The following is a 23,764-nucleotide window of genomic DNA, read 5'->3' as shown; positions in this document are numbered from 1 at the left end:
TCGAAGCATCATTTTTTTCATTTGTTACGTCCAATTGTATACTGAAACACTAAAACGAACACTGCATTACTAGGTGCAATCATATCCCATAACAAATTGGTTTGTTTAAGGTTAAGCTTAGTTGCTAGTCCAATGCAAATATTTATGGAATGGTCAGATGAAGGGTTCATTTTATTATTGGTAGTAGTCCATTTTTGTTCATTGTGATATACAGCATCCTAAAGTTAAAGGAACGTTGAAAAATCTGCAATTGAGATACCAGAAATATCCAAGCATATGGCTTCTTCGTAGAGATGAACCTTTCTTTCTGTTTGTTTGGATAATTAATTGCAGAAGCATTATAGGCAAAAAAGTGGAGGTAATTGACTTGTACCACTATTGGAACAAACGCTTCATATCTCCCTCAATAACTTTCTCTTCAAGATTTATAGGTTTTCTTTAAGTTCTGTATTTGGTTTACAGTTCAAGATAGTGAAGCCATGAAACCACATAAATGTTGACCACTGATCCTTGTAAAACTGTTTCAAGCATAATCCTGAGAGCTACTTAATAATAAATTAGCCCACGGCAAACACATATTTAAACACACAAGTTGCAGAGTCTGAAGGTTTCAGTCTGTTTCCTTATGAAACGCTACAAATGTCCTCTCGTCACATAACTAATAACGTTATAAACAACTGTATTTTCTACGTAATCAGATCTGACTTTTTAACTGGCCTCGCTTGTGGAAGAACACTCAATGGAACAATATCCAATTCCTCATGGAGCATTTGCAGTTTGCCACGAAAACAAAGCACAATACTAAAATAAAGATTAAGTAGAAGCAACAGCAAACAATCAACTGCAATAACATAAGCGAATATGGCGAAAATAGGTTAACTTCCAATATTAGCAGACACTGACACCACCGAAACATACTCCGAGAGAAATCTTGACTTGATGTGATGTATCGGTCCCTTGGCTGTGTGAATGATGCCATTTGAAATGTATTGTGTAATCTTTTTACTCGGCGTGATATGAGTGTGACTTGACGGTCAGAGTGAACTGTTCCTTACCTTTAGAGTTCCGAGACGGTACGTTCATAGAAGAGTCAACCCAATATATTACTTCCTCCTACCTACATCTCGCGAAAACACCATGAAGATAAAATTACGGAGATTCGAGTCTACTGGCAACTACTAGTGACTGTGATGGTGAAGTTACAGTGCTAGACAAAGTCCCCTCCGCCATACTCCACTAGGTGGCTTGCGGAGTATAGATGTAGATGTAGAATTTTAAGATCAAGATACCATACTTAATTATTTTGAATGCGGAAGCAAACGTAATTAATAGTAATGAAAGAAAATAGACGACTATAAAGAGAAACTTTTAAAACCTTGCAGGCAAAGCTGAAACAGATTCTAATCTTTGAAAAGCTACATGAAATCTATATTTGTATATTTTGTGAGCATATTTATTAATTATTGAAGCTTGATTTCCACTTTCCGAAATAAAATCTGTCGTGAAGAGGCCGAAGATCCAAAGACGAAAGAGGATTAGGCTTTATCTTTGGTGAATAATGTTTCTCGCACATGTTGGAATGTGGGATGTGGATTCAAACTCTGGAAAACAACCGTGACAGTCTCACGAATCCAATCCTAATACGTTTTTGTAACGTATTTTAAGACCACACAAATATGACCGAGATTAATTTGTAGTGAGCGAAGCATTTGTCGACTTTCCATATATATAATTGGTTGGTGTCAAGATGCCGCTTCTGAAAGGTGATTTATCGAGTCATCTTCAACGAAACAAATAAAAATTTATTTGTTGCATTTACGGGTAACCATTTAGTAACAACAACTGCGTTTGAAAGACAAATTTGGATAACGATGAGTTAGGAAAATGACATTTTTCAGTTATTGACTTGTTCTTATAACCAGGCACGCAATTTTTGTTGCTAGGACATTATTTTGTACAAAGCATGTACAAAACTATTTAATAAACACTGTGGCGCGCCCACAGAATTTAATTGTTCGATGGAGAGAGGGCGCCGTTAATTGTTGCGTTCTTCGCACACATTGTGAATATAGAATGAGTGCTAACGGGACAGTGTTGATTCTGTTAAACCTACGTCGCTTCATCTTTTGGAAAGATAGAGTGAAATGCCTGAGCCAACTTGGTTTTTTAGTACACTTCATGGTAAATTGTGAATTCTTTTTCTGCATCGTATTAGTGTCGGCATCGTATAGGTAGCACCATCTGTCAAATTTAGTTTATATGGGACAAGTCCATTCCATACATTATATGACACTCAAATTCGGATGTAAATGTATGAAAATAACTAGCGTAATGCCCCATAGCATATTATAGTGATCAAGAATGTATTAGATCATGACTGATTTGTATGTTGGTGATTTAAATAAAAAACGGATTTATCAGTATATTATTTTTTATAGGTGATATGGAGGCCATTATTAAAGATGCCCTTAACACAATAACTTTCAAGGCTGCTGGAAAGGGCGGTGGTGGCTGTATAAACGAAGGCGAAGCATATTTTACAGATACTGGAACTGTTTTTGTTAAACAAAATAGGAAGTCTCAGGTCAGGTGCAGACTTTTTCTTCTTAAAGAGTATTCTTTACAGTGCATTTTATGGTATCTGGTGAAGGCTATGTAATCACATTACAGTACATTTTCTAATGTATGTGATTGAGGCATTAGGCTACAGGATCAAAGGCTATCCTCTTTCTGCTTATGTAATCCCCTCTTAGCTGCTTTTTCTAATGACATGCTATTTGCACCTAAAGAGCACATATTAAGTCTCTCAAGTAACCATTTCCCTCTTCTCTGGATTCACATAGATCAGTGGTTGATTAACTTTTAGTTTAGGTTTTTGCAGTCTGTAACAAAACATACAGTGAACAGCACTGACAAATATTGGAAATATTGTTCTTGAAGAAACAAGTTTGCTAAGTTCTCTAGTAATTCTTTTTATTACTATTAATGGTTTCGACAGATTTATGCTCTCATCACAACAGTACATAATCTTGAATGAAAATCATATCAAAATCAGTTGTGGATGAGAATAATTTGACACAATGTCAACTGTATATAAGCTATTGGAAATACCATGAGACAGCTGAAAAGGTAAGTGTAAGGGGTATCAAATATAGGAACTGTCTATGAATATGAAATGTGATGCACATTATAGCAGTGTAAAAACTCTTTAAGTGTAGATTATGAGAATTTTGAGTGGAAAGTGAGGGAGAATAAATTGGAAATAGGATTTTTTTTCTGTAGATCTGAACTGATTCTGTGCCATATTAACTAGAATGGAATTAATGGCTGTGCCAATTAAAGAAAATGGAACTGAGTGGTTTCAGAGGCAGTGTTTCTTCTGGTAAGCAAGAGAATTGACTGTAGGACATACTTCGTAAAATATAAACATGCCTGTGACCATGTTATGAAGGCTGAGTATTGACAGAAGTGAATCTGTGTCATGGAATCTGGATTTTATTATGTGCCAGGTAATAATTATGGCCAATAGAAATTGTGACAAACTAAGGAGCCAGGGAGTAGTTGGAGATGACCGAATCATTTATGTGTCAGTGCTGGTTGAATTATTGCCAAACCAATCACAAGTAGCCTACAAGTTTACGTGCTGTTTGGGTGTCATATTCTGATCAGTGTGTAACATTGATTCATATTATTGTAATTCTTGAAAGATGCTTTTTGGAAGTAAACATTGAAGAATATGGGTATCTTTCATGCGTGTCAAAGAGGAAGTTTCTTGCTTGGTTAATTACTCCCAAGAATTTGCAAAGAAAACAGTAGTGTCTGTCAAGACTAACCAGTTTCCTTATTTTAGTTATTTAATAGCTTAAATGTTAACTGACGGGCAGGCCTCGGAGAAAATAAGTGTCAGATGCATTTGACTCAAGTTCTAAAACTTAAACACATTGCAGTTGTGACAGAACACGCTTAGTTTACTTCATAAAACTGGAAAAATATCTCATAAATGTAATACAAGAGCTATTAATAGCCTCTTCTCTGCACGCTGTCAGAAAATGACATGCAAAATGTTCAGTGTCGTGGAACTAACAGATACGTTTGATGCCCTGAGAGCCATAAGGGCATAAAGCACACTGTCCTCTATTTTAAGACTGTAGAATGTGGGTAAATCCATATGCTGTGGTCCAGTGTTGGTTGCTTGACCATTTTTAAATATTTTAATTTTTTATGTGTGATTGCCCTATATTTGTGAAGTTCAGAAAAGTTTTTTAAAATAATTTATCTTGGACCTTTACTGGATGGCGGCCATTTTTATTTGTAGGTGTGCGGCAATTTTTCAGTCTGGAGACATTAGCAAAAATTTGAATAACTCTGCACTGGGTTAAGTTACAACATTGCAATTGACATGATTGTTTTTAGAAAAGTGTCCTCCACAACATTGTCTCTTACACAAAGTACACTAAATTCAAAAATAACCAGTCAAAATGACTTCCAAAGTTTGGTATCAAAATTTTCAAAAATCAACTTTTTAGGCCAAAAGGCTTGTTTTTTCCCTCCTATATTTATATATCATACACTACTAGCCTCATATAGAGCACGAACACTTACAAATGTTTCCTTAATTTTTTATGAATTTTTGAAGTTTCAAAATTTTCATTTTTTCTTAAGTTTGGGGCTAGTTATGTCAGGTGGGACTGAATATAAAAATTTGATTTTTGCACAGTTTGTACATCTATATGATAGTAACATAGGCCTACTGTAAAAATTTCAACATTGATATCTGACTGTGAACAAAGAGATAAATTTTTGAAAATGAGGAAATAATTCACATTGCTCCATAACTGATCTTATGGCTTTTGTGTATTTAAATGGTTTATTGTTTCACTGTAAAAAAGTTAATAGTGATATATATTTAGTTACCGCTATCACCCAATATTCATTTAGTTTATTTATTTTTAATAATGCAATATTAAACAATAGGAGCTTTTGCTTTTGTTCTATGGTAATAAAAATGCCCATTTATGTTTAGGTTTATTGTCAACAAAGAAGTACATTATTGCTGGGTGTGGCATTGTTGTAGTCAGTCTGTTTTGAAACCCCTGTTAAGAGTGGATGTACATACTTTGAGAGTGTAGAATGTGTTATGTACTTTGTTCTGTGTGTAAATTGTAATTAGTTTTCAGAGATTAACTGGAATGCATGGATAACAGTGCTCTGTTGGACAGATAGCAAGTGAATTGTGCCACAAAACAGTTTACGGTTCAGTTTTAAAAAAACTTGAAAAATTTCAATCACTTTGATGAAGTTAGACAAACTTTGCTTAAATTTTGAGTAAGTTCTTCTGTATCATCAGTGTGTGAGTCTCACGAGAAGAAATAATTTCTGAAGTACAACCATATTTTTGGAAGAAAGTGCTGTGATCCACATAAAAAGCCTATTACTAGAGGTTTGAGGAAAATAAAACTTGAACATTTGCCCTTGTTATGTGAGAGTGAAACAGCTTCCCAAATGAAATGTAATGTGATTCCTGGAAATTCACTGTGCCCAAATTGTTACTCAAAAATATTTGTTGTGAATCCAGAACCAGAATCATATAACCTTGTGAATGACATTTATATTCCTAATGAGGAAGCTGTTAGCATATTGTATTTGCTTGTTCTAAGTTAGATGTATCTCCTGCTTCGAAAATAATAAAATTAAGTAGCAGAATAAGAAGAGCAGGTATTGAAAATAAGGTACAACAAATTTCAGATAAAACTAGAAAAGACGAGGAATCATGCATTAATAATACAGATACCAACATTATTTCTAAAGAAGAAGAAAACCTACCACCAGCATCATCTGACACTGAATATTTAGCTTAATAGATAAATTAAAAATTAAATGTTCAGTGACATCTAAAAGATGAAAAAGTTGAAATTTTAAGTTTGCTCTCTGACTCACAGTCAAGAGAAAAAATAGTTCATGAATTCAAGGTTTCTCATTGTTTGGTTAAACTAACCCAAAAATTAGTGAAAGAGCAAGGCATTCTTCCAGTTTTAGGAAAGAAGAAAGGAGGAGTTATAAGTGAGGAAACAATTAAAAAGATTCAGCAGTTTTTTGACGATGATGAAAACAGTAGAATGTGCCCAGGTTGCAAAGATAGCAAAAGAGTTGTTATAAATGGAGTTAAAGTAATAAAGCAGAAAGGACTAGTGCTGCCAAATTTAAATGAACTTCATGTAGCTTTCAAAAATTCTAATCCTGAATGGGGAATACAGAAGTGTCCGATTCCACCCTTCTGCTTTGACCCATGACATCACCAGTATGGCGGAAATGACTATTCTCAATGTCTCCACTATAATACCTATGACATCATTACATAAATGAAACAAACATGGAAATACATATAAAACCAACACACACCTCTCTCAAAAAATATAATCAAACTAACGGGACCAGTGCGAGAAATGGGGAGGGGGTTGGGGGGGGGGGGGGGACAAACTAAATACAAACACATACAGATACACACCACAATCCCAAACCACACAAAACAACGACATAAAAACGCCACAAAACTACCAAGTTCCGCTACACTTACAGTATCGACCTACATAGCTCAACTGAAATTGTCGATACCACAAAATAAAAACCAACTACTCCAAAAATAATAATCACACCGTAACTATTGATACCACAAAACCAACACCTAAAACAACAAAAATTGGAATCCGATACTTCCCTTGACCTATATAGGTCAACAGCAGCTCACAATACCAAAACACACATAGCTACGACGACACATTGGAATGGGACACTTCCCTTGACCAAATAGGTCAACAACAGCTCACGATACCAAAACACACATAGCTACGACAACAAATAGCAGTCGGTTACTTCCCATGACCTATGCAGCTCAAATACAACTGATGATACCAAATAAATTGAAATCGAGTATGTTTCCCTAAGAGACATAAATCAACCACAAGTGCTGATACCAAAACATCAACCTCCAAAACATGCAGTAAATGACACTGACCCAACAACACATAAAAACCCCACTGAACATCATAACACGCAAACAATAGACCCAAAAAAAAGTCCATGTACCATAAAAAAGTTCCGGCACTACATGCTAACCCCCAACGCATATTCTGCTTGCATACGCCGCATTTCGCTATCTCTGTCACAAGCCCAAAAAGTTGCAGAAACTTAATGACAGACAACGTGTTGTTCCCCATTGCAGCCCGCAGGTGAGTGCTATTAAACTTATAAGTCATATCCATACCTAATAAAAGGAGCCACAAATTGAATTAAACAACTTACCACATGACAAACAGCCAACCAATAACATCAGACAACACTGCAATAACATGAGCACAATGGAAACTTAATTGTTAACTCACTGTCCATTTTTCTATAACAGTCACGACTGATAAATGCACACTTCAAGCACTGACACCAAAATGAACCCAATATACCACCAGAGGACACCACCAATCACAAGATGACATCTAAAAACACTACACACTCATAAACTAAATGCTGCGCCATCGTGACATCACACACTCAACACCCTTACATCATGGGTCAAAGCCAACGGGTGGGATCGGATGCTCTCCATTGACCCCGTGAATGCAAAATTGGAAGGTCAAAATTTTGTGACCGCCGCCATAAGTGGTGTATTTTGGCTGGATTCTGAGGGACACACTCCATATGTATTTGTTTATATCATCAAAATGTCAAACTGATGATTGCAGGTGCAAAACTCAGGGATCTTAACTACAAAGAGTTACTAGGTTTAATGATCTGCAACACTAACAGTTATGACTGCATGATGAGTTTGTGTAATAAATGGTGCCCTGGTAAGGAAGCCATTATTGAATTGTTTCACGAATATGAGGAGGAAATGCCAGACAGTATTACCTTTAAACAGCGGGTCACAACTGACAGGGCAGCTGTTAATCTCAGGAAAAGTTCTTGGAATCTTTAATTGATAATTTACAAAAACCCAAAAGTCACCACTATGTTTCTAAAATCCAAAGTAAGGTTTTGAAGGACAAAAAAGCACAACTTCATGAAACTGAATGCATAGTGCTAGCTGATTTTGCAGAAGATCTTACATTTGTGATTCAGGATGCAATACAAGGGTACCACTGGGTCAATGACCAGACAACAGTGCATCCATTTATTCTCTACTTTAAAAATGAGAAAGATGAAGTTTGCACATCTTCAATTTGCATTCTAAGTGACTACTTGGAGCACAACACTTTGGCTGTACATGTGGTTCAAAAAGTATGTAGTAAATTAAATAACAGAAATTTTTCCCAAGGTTGAGAAGCTGAAATACTTTTCAGGTGGAAGTGGTAGTCAGTATAAGAACAGAAAGATTTTTTTCAAATCTGTGCAACCACAAATTAGACTTTGGGTTGGAGGCTGAATGGCACTTCTTCTTCTTTTTCTTTTTTTTTTTTCTTTTTTTTTTTTTTTCTTGCCCTGGTAAAAATTCATGTGATGGAGTAGGAGGTAGGACATGTATGTCTTTTGCAAGGATAATATTAAAGGCAATACCTATTTTCTAATCAAGAAAGAAGAAGTGGTTCTGCATATGAAAACAACACTTCAAACCAGATTTGAAAACTGTATAGCAATAAAAGGAACAAGGCATTTCCACAAATTCCTGGGCATTGCAGAAAACTTAGTTCGATGCTAGGTAACATTAGAAACCAAAATTCATGAGGATCATTGTGCTTTCCACAAATTCCTGGGCATTGCAGAAAACTTAGTTCGATGCTAGGTAACATTAGAAACCAAAATTCATGAGGACCATTGTGTCAGTAAAATAACATCTCTGTCTTTAACATTGAATGACATAGTGGCATGCGTGTATGATGGACGGTGGTGGCTTGCAGAGGTTGAAAGAATAAGTTTGGAAAACAGTGATGTTTTTGTGCATTTTTATCACCCTGCTGGCCCAAGAACATCATTCAAGAAATCTACTAGTGACAAAGTTTGGATACCAATGAAAAATGTTTTAAGGAAACTTTCAGTGCTTGAACTTAACCCCAGCAACTGGGAGGTCTTATTTTATATCACAGAAGCTGTCTGAAGAAATAAGTGTTCTTAACATTTACCACCAGGTTTAGGAACAGTCATATCTCGAAGGATGTTAATTGAAAATATTTATTTTAAGTATGTCAAAATAATATAAATGTTAATTTCAGTGCTTGAACTTAACCCCAGCAACTGGGAGGTCTTATTTTATATCACAGAAGCTGTCTGAAGAAATAAGTGTTCTTAACATTTACCACCAGGTTAAGGAACAGTCACATCTCGAAGGATGTTAATTGAAAATATTTATTTTAAGTATGTCAAAATAATATAAATGTTAATTTCAGTGATGTTTCCACTTTTTGTGTATAATTCAGTACCTTACTTCAATAATAATTGATTATATCTCGTCAATATCACACAAGAATAGGCAACAGCCAAAAGATCAGTTGTAGAGTAATGTGAATTATGTCCTCATTTTCAAAAATTCATTTCTTGGTTCACAGTCAGATATCAATGTTGAAATTTTTACAGTATGTTGCTATCATATAGGTGTACAAACTGTGCAAAAATCATATTTTTTTATTGAGTTCCACCTGAGATAACTAACCCCAAACTTTAAAAAAAGATGAAAATTTTCAAATTTCAAAAATTCATAAAAAATTAAGGAAACATTTGTAAGTGTTCTTACTCTATATGAGGCTAGTAGTGTATGATATCGAACTATAGGAAAAAATAGTCTCTCATAAATCACTTCACTAAAATGCTGATATTTGAAAATTTTGATACCAAACTTTGGAGGTCATTTTGACTGGTTATTTTTGATTTTAGGGTATTTTGTGTAACCCATTGCAGAGATATTCATATTTTTGCTAACGTCTCTAAACTGAAACATTGTTGCACTCTTACAAGCAAAATGGCTGCCATTCATTAAAGGTGAAAGATAAAATTATTTTAAAAACTGTTTTGAACTTCTCAATTATAGGGTAATCATATATCATATGTTAATCTTAAAAGTGAATCAATCAGCTTTATCAGTGCTGTATCTGTACCTGTGTATATGAACATTTACGAAAAACTGTCTCACTGCTATGCACTTATGTAAGGGTCCAAAGTGTGAATTGTCATTCATCTAGGAACTCTCACACGGGCTACACTGATGTTCATTTTCTCATAAAACCTGAAAGTCATTAAGGAATGTGCCACCATAATCTCATGTTACATGATTTCAACATTCCGGTGTGTGAAATGGGCACTGAGGATTCCATAACTGTAAAGAGTGTTACTGACCTCACTATTAAACCAAAAATTGATGTTGTGATAACAATGTACATTTCAGTGATGGTGGTGATGTTTTCAACAGATTGTTGGGAACCATTGTTAAAAAACAAATTTTTTGGTGGAGTTGTGGAAGGTCACAATTTTCGTCAAGTTGTGAGGGAGATCACAATTTGTCATTTCCTCACAGTTTGCAGTTTCCAAATTTGTCTGTGGAAGACAAATATCAACCTTGAAACACAAAGACTTAACAAAACTACAAGGTTTCAAGCCTGAAGTGAACAGACAGTGTTTTATCTGAACCTCCAGCCAGAAAATGTGCTTAATGAAAATGATGCTAATGAGGACCATGAAATGATGGGATATGTCATAATTGTGTGTGCATTTAGTACATGTTCTTTATGTTCTGATTCTAATTTCATATTAATTGCAAACTACCCAACAGTCTAAAAGACACTACTGCCACTAGCCTATATATGAAAATTTTGTGGATTAACATTAAAATATCCCTAAGTGTTAAGTAAAATTTCACAACAAATTGGGTGCATTATTTTTTATAGAACATATAGGATGTTGAGACTTGGTTCATTAAAAAAAAATAAAGTCAGACCTATGAGACTTGTAGTTTGCATACAAATTTGATTTTCACAAATATGTATTTTTCTCAAAACTTACATGAGGGTAAGTCAGATCCGCAAAGTAGTTATAAAATTTTATTGCAGTCAAATTGGAAACTTACAAGAACATCATTTTTCAACATAGTCTCCTTGTGTTTCAACACACTTGGTCCATGGTTATACAAGCTTCCTGATGCCCTCATAAAAGAAGGTTCTCAGTTGAGCTGTGAGTCAGGAATGCACCGCTTCTTTCACTGCTTCATCCGAGGCAAATCAACAGCCCCTTAATGCCTGTTTAAGTGGACCAAACAAGTTATAGTCAGAAGGGGCAAGATTGGGACTATATGGAGGATGATCCAGTACTTCAAATTCGAGTTTATGCAGTGTTTTAGCAGTGTAGGCAGCAGTATGTGGACGGGCATTGTCATGCAACAACACAACACCTTTTGACAGAAATCCTTGGTGTTTGCTTTGAATTGCAGACTTTAACCTAACAGTAAGCATCTCATTGTAACATACACTGTTTATTGTTGCATCCTTTTCCCCATAATGTCCCAGTGCTGGACCTTATGCGAATGGTTGATCTTGAACTTTTTCTTTGCAGGTTACTCTGCTATTTACTCTCTGGCTCGTAATGATGGGTCCATGTTTTGTTACCAGTAATGATCCTGTTACCATAGTGAGCCAAATGTTTTTTGCAGATGTCCAAGTGTATTTGTTTATGCAACTGTGTGAGTTGTTTTGGGACCCATCTTGCACAAACTTTATGAAACCCAAGTCTGTCGTGGATGATTTCCTACGCAGAACCATGACTAATTTGCAGACGATGTGCAACTTCATCAATAGTTAATTATCTGTCTAAGAGAATCATTTCACGTGAATGCTCAATGGTTTCTTCATTTGTGGCGGTGAACGGTCGTCCAGTTCCTTCATCGTGTGTAACACTTATGCATTGTGCGACCATTTCGGAATTTTTCAGTCCATTCGTAGACACTCTGTTGCGGCAAAACACTGTTCCCGTACTGTACCAAAAGTCTTCGATGAATTTCAGCCCCTGATACACCTTCCGACCACAAAAAAACGGATCCTGAACATTGCTCTTCTTTGGTGCAAATAGACAACAGAGCAGCCATGATTAACAGCATGGCAGTGATAATGGAACTAACCTAGCAGCTTGAAAATTGCAAAGATATAACAACAAATAAACAAAGCATGCGTCATCAATGTAAAATGACAGTACTGCCAAAATAAACAAAAATATAACTAAATTGCGGATAATAATTGACTTACCCTTGGAATCACACTGTAACCAAAGTATGATCACACAGTGATGTCACATGAAGAATGAAAATAAACTATGTATCAGAATCATAATTACTGGCAAGTCAGAGTATTTTGTGACAAGCATCAGAAAGAGGGCTCGGAGGCATGTATCAGACATTACAGAAGCATTTCGTTACTGCACAGTGAAGCTTGCTTGCCACTTAACAGGTTATGGTACATCTGAGTCTGAGTAGAATTAAAGAAAGAAAGTGTTTAGTATCTGTGTTCAATTACCTTATTGTGCAGAGAGCAAACTGTTTCATTTAGTTGACAGAATGTAATCTTGAATGAAAATCATATCCAAAGCAGTAGTGGATGAGAATCATTCTAAAATATTTGAAAGTTACTGTACTATGATCCTTTGCTGCATTTGCTTGGAAATCACACATTGAGCAATATATAAACAATGCATAAATCAATGAAATGGCCAACATTGTCATTCTTCATTTGCTAATCTGTTGCTATCAGTTATGACCCAAAGCAGAATGATTTCTGGGTCATGATTTAAAACTGGGTTTGAGATTAAGTCGTATATGACAATATTTGATGGTTACATTCCTCTGTTTGGTGATTTAAAAATTCTCTTTCAGAGTCAAAGAATGTCACCACTGAAGAAATTGCATTTTGTTTTGGTGAATAAATGAGAGAGGTGTTTGTTCATTTATCAACACATTCAGTGTACTTTTAAAACTGGGGCAGCTACCTTATTTTAAGTTCGAACAGGAGCATCTTGTATTTAGGAAGTTTGGCAGCTGGTGAATTGCATCTGACTCAGTTAGAGAAGGCCCACTTTATAGATACTTGATAGACTGAATGTGGCAGTTGAAAATCTATTAGCCCATCAGCAGTGCACTACGGGACAAATGTATTGGTAGTATTTTGATGCAAGACAAACTATCTTTGTATCTCCTTTACTAATACTCAGTGGACAAAAGTGAAGAGAGCAAGGAGAAGTTACCTATTAGCCCATCAGCAGTGCACTACGGGACAAATGTATTGGTAGTATTTTGATGCAAGACGAACTATCTTTGTATCTCCTTTACTAATACTCATTGTACAAAAGTGGAGAGAGCAAGGAGAAGTGACAAAAGAATGGCATTTGCTTTATTTACTCCACTTGAATCCGTTTCCAGTTGCATTTGTATGTGGCATGACAGTAACCATAGTGGGTATGTGGGCTTGTGTCTTTGAGTAGAGCACTTTCAAAACAAAATCTGATGCTTATCCATAAAAAAATATTAAAAAGCATGCATTTAACCCACTATAGAATGACAACACGATAAAAAAAAAGTGTCACAAATAAGAGTTGTGTGGCAGATGAGATCCAGTTTCTTGATTCTAGTATTGAGACAACCAAAAATAAATGAAAATGATTAGGCATCAGTTGCAATGAAGTGGCTGGAAGATAATGGAAATGAATGTTAAATATGTGCTTACAAAGCACTGAAGTGTATAACATAGCCATGAAATAAATTATGAAAGCCATTAAATAACTGAAGAAAGTATTTAGTTCTCTTGATTCCTATATGTTCTTGCAAGATTTTTAAATCTTTTTCTGCTCCCATAGGATCCCTTTCAATTATCTTTTGGAGTAAGTTGTTCCCATATGTTTTATGTCCTGACACTTGGATTATGGGTAGTAACAGATATGTACAAAATAGGAAATAAGTATTGGTAAATGATCTGTAAAATCAGATCTCTATTGTTCCATCAAGCAGTTTCAGAAACATTTCGATAAGTAATGTATGCTATTCGTACACAGTGTTATGATAATGATTAATAAGAAAAGTTATCCTCTTGATATCCCAAGTGACCTTCCTAAGGCCTTAATGAAGATACGAAAGTTTCGTTAAGGAGACCATTGAAGTGTTATGGTACAAATGACACTTATGTGGCTAAGGCCTTAGCTTCATGATAGAAAAGATGACATCATATCAACAGGAGTAAGACAGCACATCAAATGAACAAAAACCAGTTCTACATTGTTTATTTGCCCCTTTTATTTGTATTTTGCTTCCCCCACCAAACAATTGGCTTTTTGTTTTTCCATTTTTGATTCTAAACTGAAATACCCGTTTTCCAATATTTCCCGTTGCAGTAGGAATAAAACTGATGTACCACTTATTGATGAATTAAGAGTTGTCAGACTCAGTTCACACAGTCTCCTTCTCTGACCACTGTTATAGGTGCAGGGGTTGAACAAAAATATGGAAACACCAAAACCACAACACACTACTATTCCTAATACAGAGTAGGAAAAACATAGACATTCAAAACAGCTTCCCCTTGCCTTGGAATGGATAAATACAGGTCCTATATCATGCACTTATACCATTATACCTGCAAAATAATGGCAAGTTAAAGTAAGTGGATAGTGATGATGCACACTTCTCTCCGAAATAGAACACAAAAGCTCAGTAATATTGATATCTGAGGCAGAGGGCGATGCGACATTTGTCGTGCTCAGTGCTGGATGATGCAAGCTGTGTGAACATGGGCCCTGTTGTCTTTGAACACGGCTTCACCATTGAGGAACAAACATTGTACCATGGGATGGGTCTGATCAATGAAAATGGTCACATATCCTTGGCAGTAGTGTGTCCTTGCAGAGTATCCACAGGGCCCATGGACTTCCACAATTTGGCTCCCCAAATCGCCACTGGACCCTGTCGTGTTTCATTCTTGACAGTAAGCATTCTGCATCATAGGTTTCAGATGGTGTATGCCAGATGTAAGCTTGGCCAGGTGTTGGCAACAGTGTGGAACAAGGCTCATCCATCTAAATGACTTTCTTCCATTGCTCAATAGCCTTGGTTTTATAGATTTGGAACCACATTTTCGCGTACGAGCATTTGCATCACTGGAGTGTCATTTTCTAATTCCAATGCGTCCTGCAATTCCCAGTACATAGAGCTCCTTCCATATTGTTTTGAATTTGACAGGGTTTACATGTGCGACATCAGTTCTGTGGCGATTTTTGCAGCTGTCATCCTCTTATTTTCTATCACAGTCTTCTTCAGTGAACATCTGTCATGATCACTCAGCACACACTTTCGTCCATGTTGGGACTTAGTGGAGGATGTCTTTCTGGTTTCCCTGGATGTGGAATAAATCTTCGATATAGTCCCTCCTGAAGCAAACACTTTGGCTGTTTTGATTATGGAAGCACACACTGTATAAGCACCAACGATTTGCCATTGTTTGAATTCACTTGGGGGTCAATCCATATAAAATCACCCAATATGAATAAAATTTGTTGCTCAACATTTTTTATTTTCTTGATTTTTTTAACATGACTTTCCTATAGACAGACATTCACAAAACACTGTTTTAAAAATATTTGTAAGTCATAGTTTTTTTCTGGCAGCCGTTTTTACAATGGCGGTTGGGCTAATTTTAGTGGAAATCGAAGTTTGTGGAAACTTTAATTGCCAAATTATTTTAAAAGATATCATAATAATTCAAAAACCAGTGTGCTCAGCATGAAATGATCTTCAGGCATTTTTTTTTTTTAATTTTTCTATCATGCAAGAGAGTCACTCAAACTCTTTCTGTAAAGACTCAGAAAAAATTATCAATCTTCACTTTTTAATGCCTTCAATTTTCATTAAGGAAGAGAGACTCACTAATAATATGTTATGTCTGTGTTGCGTACTTACATAACTACCTGCAGTAAAAGTTGCAGTCCTGAGAATGCACTCCTGTTTTTCTAGAGCTATTCAAAAATGGCCAAAACCCTTCTAACGTCAATTTTCATAGGTCAATATCTAAAAAGGGACTGAATGAAAACTAGTGAAAATTTTACAGAATATTCTTTATTCTCACGGGAATATCTCACAAAAGAATTATGACTGAGACTCAACTACATTGAGAGTAATAGAGCAGCAAATTTCAGTAAAAACGCTACCCCTCTACATGCTCGTGCAGTCCCAAGTTAGCAAACAAGGGCTTGAAATTATTACAGTTGACATTGGTCAAATGATGTTTAAATGATTACATACAATAAATAATAAAATATTTCCACTTTTAAATAACAATGGGCAGAGAGAACAGTTGGTAAGAGTTCTAATTCTTAAAATTATCGGTACATTTGTTGTACTGCACTTGCGTACAGTATACACATAATAATGTTTCTCCATGTATATAGATTTAAAACTTCAGTTGTAACTACTTGCAGCTGCAATTTTCATTAGGGAGTTAAACAAACACGATATTTCATTGCATAGTTTATCAGTTATGTTGTGTGTTCTACCAGACACTGTTGTGAGTGCCAGTGGTGTCAGCTTTCGTACTATTTTATTTGCAGGCTCCCAAGCAGTGTCATTTTTGAAAAGTTGAAAGGCAGTTCTTGGAACAGACAGGTGAATGAAATGCACTAAAATGTCATTGTTTTGTTCACTTTTCTCTTCAATTTTTCCAAGCCACCACTTCTCATCATACATACAAACAACAAAATTGTTATTTGTAAAAAGTATTGAAGTTTGATGATCATCAAAGTTGGGGCCTTTGGAAGTAACAAAACATCTTATTTGATTGTCACTTATGGGAACATATCTGTGATAGCTTCTTGTTCCTTTCAATGATAAACAACAATCAAATCTCTCAGTCAGCTTTGTTTTGATTTGTTCAATTTCAGTTAAAGAAACAAACATATATCTAATTCCAGTAATATTCTGTTGACAGTATTTGAACAAATCGTGTGGAGTCTGTTCTGTGTAAGGTCTTTGAAGGGAAGCTTGTATAACTTCTCTTTTTGTTGTTCCACCTATCCCATCGCAAGAATTCTTTCTCTCCACTCTGATGGTAAACCAAAATAATTTTTGTGTTGGCAGATATTAATGAAGTTTTTCTTATTTTTGTACTGGCTGCTTGCGCCACCACTAAAGTAGATTATCTTTTCAACATTACGTATGATGTTCTTAATTTCTTTAATGAGGTGATGTTGAAATGCACACACAGTCATGGTATTATGTTCTAGGTGGTCACTAATTACACCAATAGATTTGCAACACACGTTGTCTTTTTTAAAGTAGATGAAAAACGATGCAGTGTCGCTTGTGCATTAGTCCAGTGAAAACTTTGAATTTCAACCTGTACTGTAAATGTATAGTTTTCTGCAAAATCACCAATCACTAAACAGTGGGTTTCTTTCAGGTTTTCTTTTGTTTCCTTAAAATTTTGAGCTTGAGCTTTTGAGATAAAGTGATGGGATTTTAAAAGCACCAGCTTATCGACAACAGACTGTAAAAATTCCTCACTGGGCATTACCTGTGTAACAAGCTCAACTCTATTAGTTTGTACCCATTGTTTGAAAACTACTTCATCAGGCAAGATGTCAAGTTCATTTTTTTAAGATATCAAGTAGGGTATCTGGTCCAGGACATCCTGCACATATGTCAAGCATACATTTTTCATTATCAATATCACATACCATGAAAGCTATCAGGTCTTTATAATTTGCATTAAGCTTTGCTCCTTCCATCATAAGCTTTGTGTTTTGATGATGCTTGCAAATGCATACAGTATGAGTTCCTGATGAACCCGGAAGAACACACCACTTTGGTCGAAGAACACAAAACATAGAGCGACCAATTTTGTTATTTGGATATTTTTGTTTATAGAGGCTGTAGAGCTCATTCAGCGAGAGAAGAATTAACCTTTTCTGCTTCTGCACCTTAACATTGTCAGTCACAATTAAAACACCCCTTTTTACCAGGACACATGTGACTATTGTCATCATCCTCGTAAAATTCTTTAACACTATTAACAACAACTTCACTTATTTTGTTGGCACCTTGTCTTTCGAAAGATGTGGTAAGATACCTTGATCCATAACTAGCTGCCTAGTTAACTTCACCATGTATTCAGATGCACCAAATTCCTCGATTATTTTTTTCGTTGCCCATGATCTTGGCAAGGGGCTAATTATCTTAATTTTGTCATCTTTACTGGAAACTTTGAATTTTTCTTTTTCAAGTATATCATACTCACTTTGTACATTTTCTGTACTATTTCCATTCTGAGCATCTAAGTCATTATGGAAAGATTCTTCCAATTTTCACTTGACAGAACTTGTAATTTTATCAGTTTTTCTTTGTAAAGCTGATGGTCTTTGTTGAGCTTTGTTATTTTATGTAAAGGAGATAATTCCAAAGTTTCACAGATAGTTTCTACTTTATGCAAAGGATCACCCTCAACCAATTCAAAAGGCCCAGGAAGAAATTCAGGATCATTCTCAACACTAATTGTCACTTTTTCAGCTGGTTTATTTACAAATATTCTTGATGCGCAAGTTGGGCATAGAGCTTGTCCAGGAATTAGGTTAATATCCACATTTTTTTGTTTAGGTGTTCAACCAGTATTTTATGCAAACCATTTTTAACTGGCTTTTTGTGAGTACCAAATGGGTCACAACACTTTTTACCAAAAATGTGGTTGTATTTGTCTAAATATTTATCTTTGTGGTAATAACAAATATTAGAAATTTCTTTCGAAATTCTTAATTTTAACAAACATTGTTCTTCAGCTGGCAAGTCACTCCTCTTATTAATTCTTGGTGCACTTTCTTCTTGTAGTGTTGTTTATGGCACTGTTCACTTATTTGTTCACCCACGAAACAACTCATTTCAATATTTGAAAAATCTACTATTCTTGAAAACAGTTGAAGATGGGAGACTTCAGATCTACACTTACAAAACTCTTATTCACTTGTTTATTGTCTCGGGTCCTGCAAAGAAAGTAATATGAAAAGTAACTCCAATGGGATTCACAAAGTGTCTGGTAGAACACACAACATAACTGATAAACTCTGCAATGAAATATTGTGTTTGTTTAACTCCCTAATGAAAATTGCAGCTGGCAAGTAGTTACAACTGAAGTTTTAAATCTGTATACATGGAGAAACGTTATTATGTGTATACTGTACGCAGGTGTAGCACAACAAATGTACCGTTAATTTTAAGAATTAGAACTCTTACCAATTGTTATCTCTGCCCATTGTTATTTAAAAGTAGAAATATTTGATCATTTAGTGTATGTAATGATTTAAACATAATTTGACCAATGTCAACTGTAATTATTTCAAGCCCTTGTTTGCTAACTTGGGACTGCACGAGAATGTAGAGGGGTAGTATTTTTACTGAAATTTGCTGCTCTATTACTCTCAATGTAGTTGTGTCTAAGTCATAATTCTTTTGTGAGATGTTCCCATGAGACTAAAGAATATTCTGTAAAATTTTCACTAGTTTTCATTCAGTCCCTTTTTAGATATTGACCTGCGAAAATTGACGTTAGAAGGATTTTGGCCGTTTTTGAATAGCTCGAGAAAAAACAGGAGTGCATTCTCAGGACTGCAACTTTTACTGCACAACACAGAGACAACATATTATTAGTGAGCCTGTCTTCCTTCATGAAAATTGAAGTCCTTAAAAAGTGAAGATTGATAAATTTTTTCTGAGTCTTTACAGAAAGAGTTTGAGTGACTCTCTTGTATGATAGAAATATTTAAAAAAATTATGCCTGAAGTTCATTTCATGCTGAGCACACTGGTTTTTGAATTATTATGATATCTTTTAAAATAACATGGCAATTAAACTTTCCGCAAACGTCAATTTCCGTTAAAATTTTCCCAACTGCCATTGTAAAAACGGCTGCCAGAAAAAAACTATGACTTACAAATATTTTTAAAACAGTGTTTTGTGAATGTCTGTCTATAGGGAAGTCATGTTAAAAAAATCAAGAAAATAAAATATGTTGAGCAACATCGCCTGGGTGATTTGAAATGGATTGACCCTTAGCTCTAACATGATGCAATCACGACTTCAAAGGGCACTGTACTGACGATGACTGTTACCCAATTCATCAGGAACTGTCAGAAATGTGAGAACATAAACTTTCATAAATATTACTTAGAGCAGCATATGGAAGCATCTGAAACAGAAAATGTATTTCAAAATATATCCTTTTCAATATTAAGTGCACACCGACTACCTGCAGATAATTTTAATCTGGTTACAAATCATCTGGAACCTCTGTAGCTCTATGTAACAGTAAAAATAAATAAATAAAAGGAATCATAAGTGCAGATGTTATGATACAGTTTCTCTTAAAAACTCTTCCCCTAAGAATTTATTGCAGTCAGTAACATTATCATTCAATTTTAACACCTTACTGTAAACTTCCCATTTAGGCTAGCTGATAGCTCAAAAACAGCCATTGATAATATCTTTACAGAAAGAACTGACAAACAAAATTATATTGCAAAATCAAAAGTCATTGGCCTCCCAGACCATGACTTGCAATTCCTTATGTTAAATGTTAATCTTTCAGGTGGGCAGTCAGTAAACAAAAAGTTGATTACTGCAGGAAACTCAGCAAAATCATGAATTATAGTTACATATGCAGTGCTCAAGACATAAATGAAAAATACAAAACTTTTATCAACAAGATATTAACCTTATTTGAAAGCTGTTTCACCCCAAAAGTACACTAGACTAGACCACAAGAAAAGAGTATTGTACAAGTGTTTCAGAAGACAAAAAGAAAACTGAAAGAAACAGCCTTGATGTTAATCGTATACCTCATTATAAGACACAATGCAAAATATTGAAGACAGTAATACAGGCATCAAAGCAAATGCATTACAATGAAATTATAGTCACATTGGGTAACAAAATAAAGGCAGGAGGCATATCACAGACCTTGCCGAAGAGGGGTATCTAGCATGCATCAGGAATACAGATAGCATACCATAGGTGCAACCACAGTGGAGGGGGACCTATGGGAAGGCCAGAGAAACGTAGTTCCTGAGGAGGGACAGTTGCCTCTTCAGTAGTTGCAGGGGCAACAATCACTGTGATTTTCTCATCTGGCCTTGTAATATCAGCCAACATGGCCTTTCTGTGCTGGTACTGCGAATGGCTGAAAGCAATGGGAAACTGCATTTGTTACTTTTCCCAAAGACATGCAGCTCTAGGTATGGTAACTGATGATGGCATCATTGTGGGTAAATATTCCAGAGGTAAAATAGTCCCTCATCTGATCTTCAGGTGAAAACTACTCAGAAGGATGTCATCATCAGGAAATACAAAACAGGCATTCTTTGGCCTGGCCCTTAACCTGGTAGGTAGATTAGAAAATTGGAAATGGATAAACTGAAGTTAAATATAGTGGGAATTTGTGAAGTTCAGTGGCAAGATGAACAGGAATTCTGATCAGGTGAGTACAAAATGAAATAGAGGTAACACAGGAGTAGGTTCAGTGGTGAATAAGGAAGTAGGAATGCAGGTAAGCTAGTGCGAGCATCATAGTGAATGCATTATCATAGTCAAGATAGACAGAAAGCCAACACCCACCACATTAGTAAAAGTTTATATGCCAACGGAGAGGGAAATTTAATTGTGATGGGAGACTGGAATTTGACAGTAGGAAGAGGAATGAAAAAAGATGGACTGGAGGAAAGGAATAAAAGAGAAACCCACCTGGTAGTACTCTACACAGAACACAATGTAAACATTGCTAACACTTGCTTTAAGAATCTTGAAGAGGGTTGTATACATCAAAGAGACCTGGAGATACTGGAAAGTTTCAGATTGATTATATTATGGTAAGACAGAGATTTCAGAACCAGATTTTAAACGGTAAGACATTTCCAGCAGCAGATGTGGACACTGAGCATAATTTGTTTGTTATGAACTGTAGATAAAAACAAGAATTTACAAAAAGGTAAGAAATTGAGGAGTTGGGACATGGATAAGTTGAAAAAACTGGAAGCTGTTGAGAGTTCTAAAGGCATCATAGGAAACCATTGACTAATACTTTGGAAGAGAGTACAGTAAAAGACAAATGGATAGCTGTGAGGGGCAAAATATTGAAGGCAAAAGATTACCATATAGTTAAAAGACATGGCCTATTAGGAATTCTTAAATATCTCAGAACATATTGAATTTAATTGGTGAAAGGAGAAAATATAAAAAAAATTCTGCAAGCAAATGGGAATATAAATGTCAAAAACGAGTGTGATAGAAAGTGCAAAATGGTTAAAAAGGAATAGCTAGAGGAAAAATGTAAGTCTATAGAAGCATGTATATTTAGAGGAAAGATAGATACTGCCCACAGGAAAATTAAATAGACCTTTAAAGAAGCAGGTGAATGAATATCAAGAGCTCAGATGGAAAACCAGTACTAAGAAAAGAAGGTAAATGTGGAAAGAATGTGTAGAAGGCTATACAAGAGAAATGTAGAAAGGGAAGATTAGATTAGATTAGATTAATACTTGTTCCATAGATCATGAATACGACACTTCGTAATGATGTGGAACGTGTCAGGTTAATAAAAGATGTCTGTACAAGAAATTACATTACACAAAATATTGCATGACACTAATGATTAAGTTGTTTTTTTTTTTTTTTTTTTTTTTTTTTTTTTTTTTTTTTTTTTTTTTTACTTACTTTATATCTAAAAATTCAGCCAATGAGTAGAAGGAGTTGTCATCTAGAAATTCTTTTAATTTATTTTTAAATGTTAGTTGGCTATCTGTCAGGCTTTTGATGCTGTTTGGTAGGTGCCCAAAGACTTTTGTGGCAGCATAATTTACCCCTTTCTGTGCCAAAGTCAGATTTAACCCTGCATAGTGAAGATCATCCTTTCTCCTGGTGTTATAGGTATGCACACTGCTATTACTTTTGAATTGGGTTGGATTATTATCAACAAATTTCATAAGGGAATATATATACTGTGAGGTTACTGTGAGGATCCCTAGATCCTTAAATAGATGTCTGCAGGATGACCGTGGGTGGGCTCCAGCAATTATTCTGATTACACGTTTTTGTGCAATGAATACTTTTCTACTCAACGATGAATTACCCCAGAATATGATGCCATACGAAAGCAGTGAATGAAAGTAGGCATAGTAAGCTAATTTACTGAGATTCTTATCACCAAAATTTGCAATAACCCTAATAGCATACGTAGCTGAACTCAGACGTTTCAGCAGACCATCAATGTGTTGCTTCCAGTTTAACCTCTCATCAATGGACACACCTAAAAATTTTGAAAATTCTACCTTAGCTACAGACTTCTGTTCAAATTCTATATTTATTACTGGAGTTTTGCCATTTACTGTACGGAACTGTATATACTGTGTTTTATCAAAATTTAAAGAGAGTCCGTTTGCTGAGAACCACTTAATAATTTTGTGAAAAACATCATTTACAATTACATCACTTAGTTCTTGGTTTTTGGATGTTATTACTATACTTGTATCATCAGCAAAAAGAACTAACTTTGCATCTTCATCAATGTGGAATGGTAAGTCATTAATGTATATCAAGAACAGTAAAGGACCTAAGACCGAACCCTGTGGGACCCCGTGCTTGATAGCACCCCAGTTTGAGGAATCAGCTGTTTTAACATTACACGAACCACTTATTTCAACTTTCTGCATTCTTCCAGTTAAGTATGAATTAAACCATTTGTGCACTGCCCCACTCAAACCATAATGATTTAGCTTATCTAAAAGAATT

The 23,764-nt window shown here is 35.4% G+C and overlaps 1 protein-coding gene across 3 annotated transcripts in view; it reads left to right on the top strand.

Moving 5' to 3' along the window:
* The first annotated feature begins 1,537 nt into the window (after positions 1–1,537).
* Positions 1,538–23,764, top strand: part of LOC126355659 (ketosamine-3-kinase-like) — a 56,009-nt gene continuing 33,782 nt past the window's right edge. The window contains exons 1-2 of one of the 3 annotated variants that reach the window (XM_050006034.1): positions 1,538–1,763; positions 2,439–2,584. In XM_050006034.1, the coding sequence (XP_049861991.1) occupies positions 1,748–1,763; positions 2,439–2,584 (162 nt within the window). In that variant the 5' untranslated portion in view covers positions 1,538–1,747. Of the gene's footprint in view, positions 1,764–1,809; positions 2,182–2,438; positions 2,585–23,764 lie in introns of those variants that run through there. The other 2 variants (XM_050006026.1, XM_050006042.1) reach the window with 2 other exon arrangements.

Source organism: Schistocerca gregaria, chromosome 1 (genome assembly GCF_023897955.1).
Source record: "Schistocerca gregaria isolate iqSchGreg1 chromosome 1, iqSchGreg1.2, whole genome shotgun sequence".
Classification (NCBI taxonomy): domain Eukaryota; kingdom Metazoa; phylum Arthropoda; class Insecta; order Orthoptera; family Acrididae; genus Schistocerca; species Schistocerca gregaria.
The sequence above is the reverse complement of the archived record's forward strand: the minus strand, read 5'-3'. Positions and strand labels throughout refer to the sequence as shown.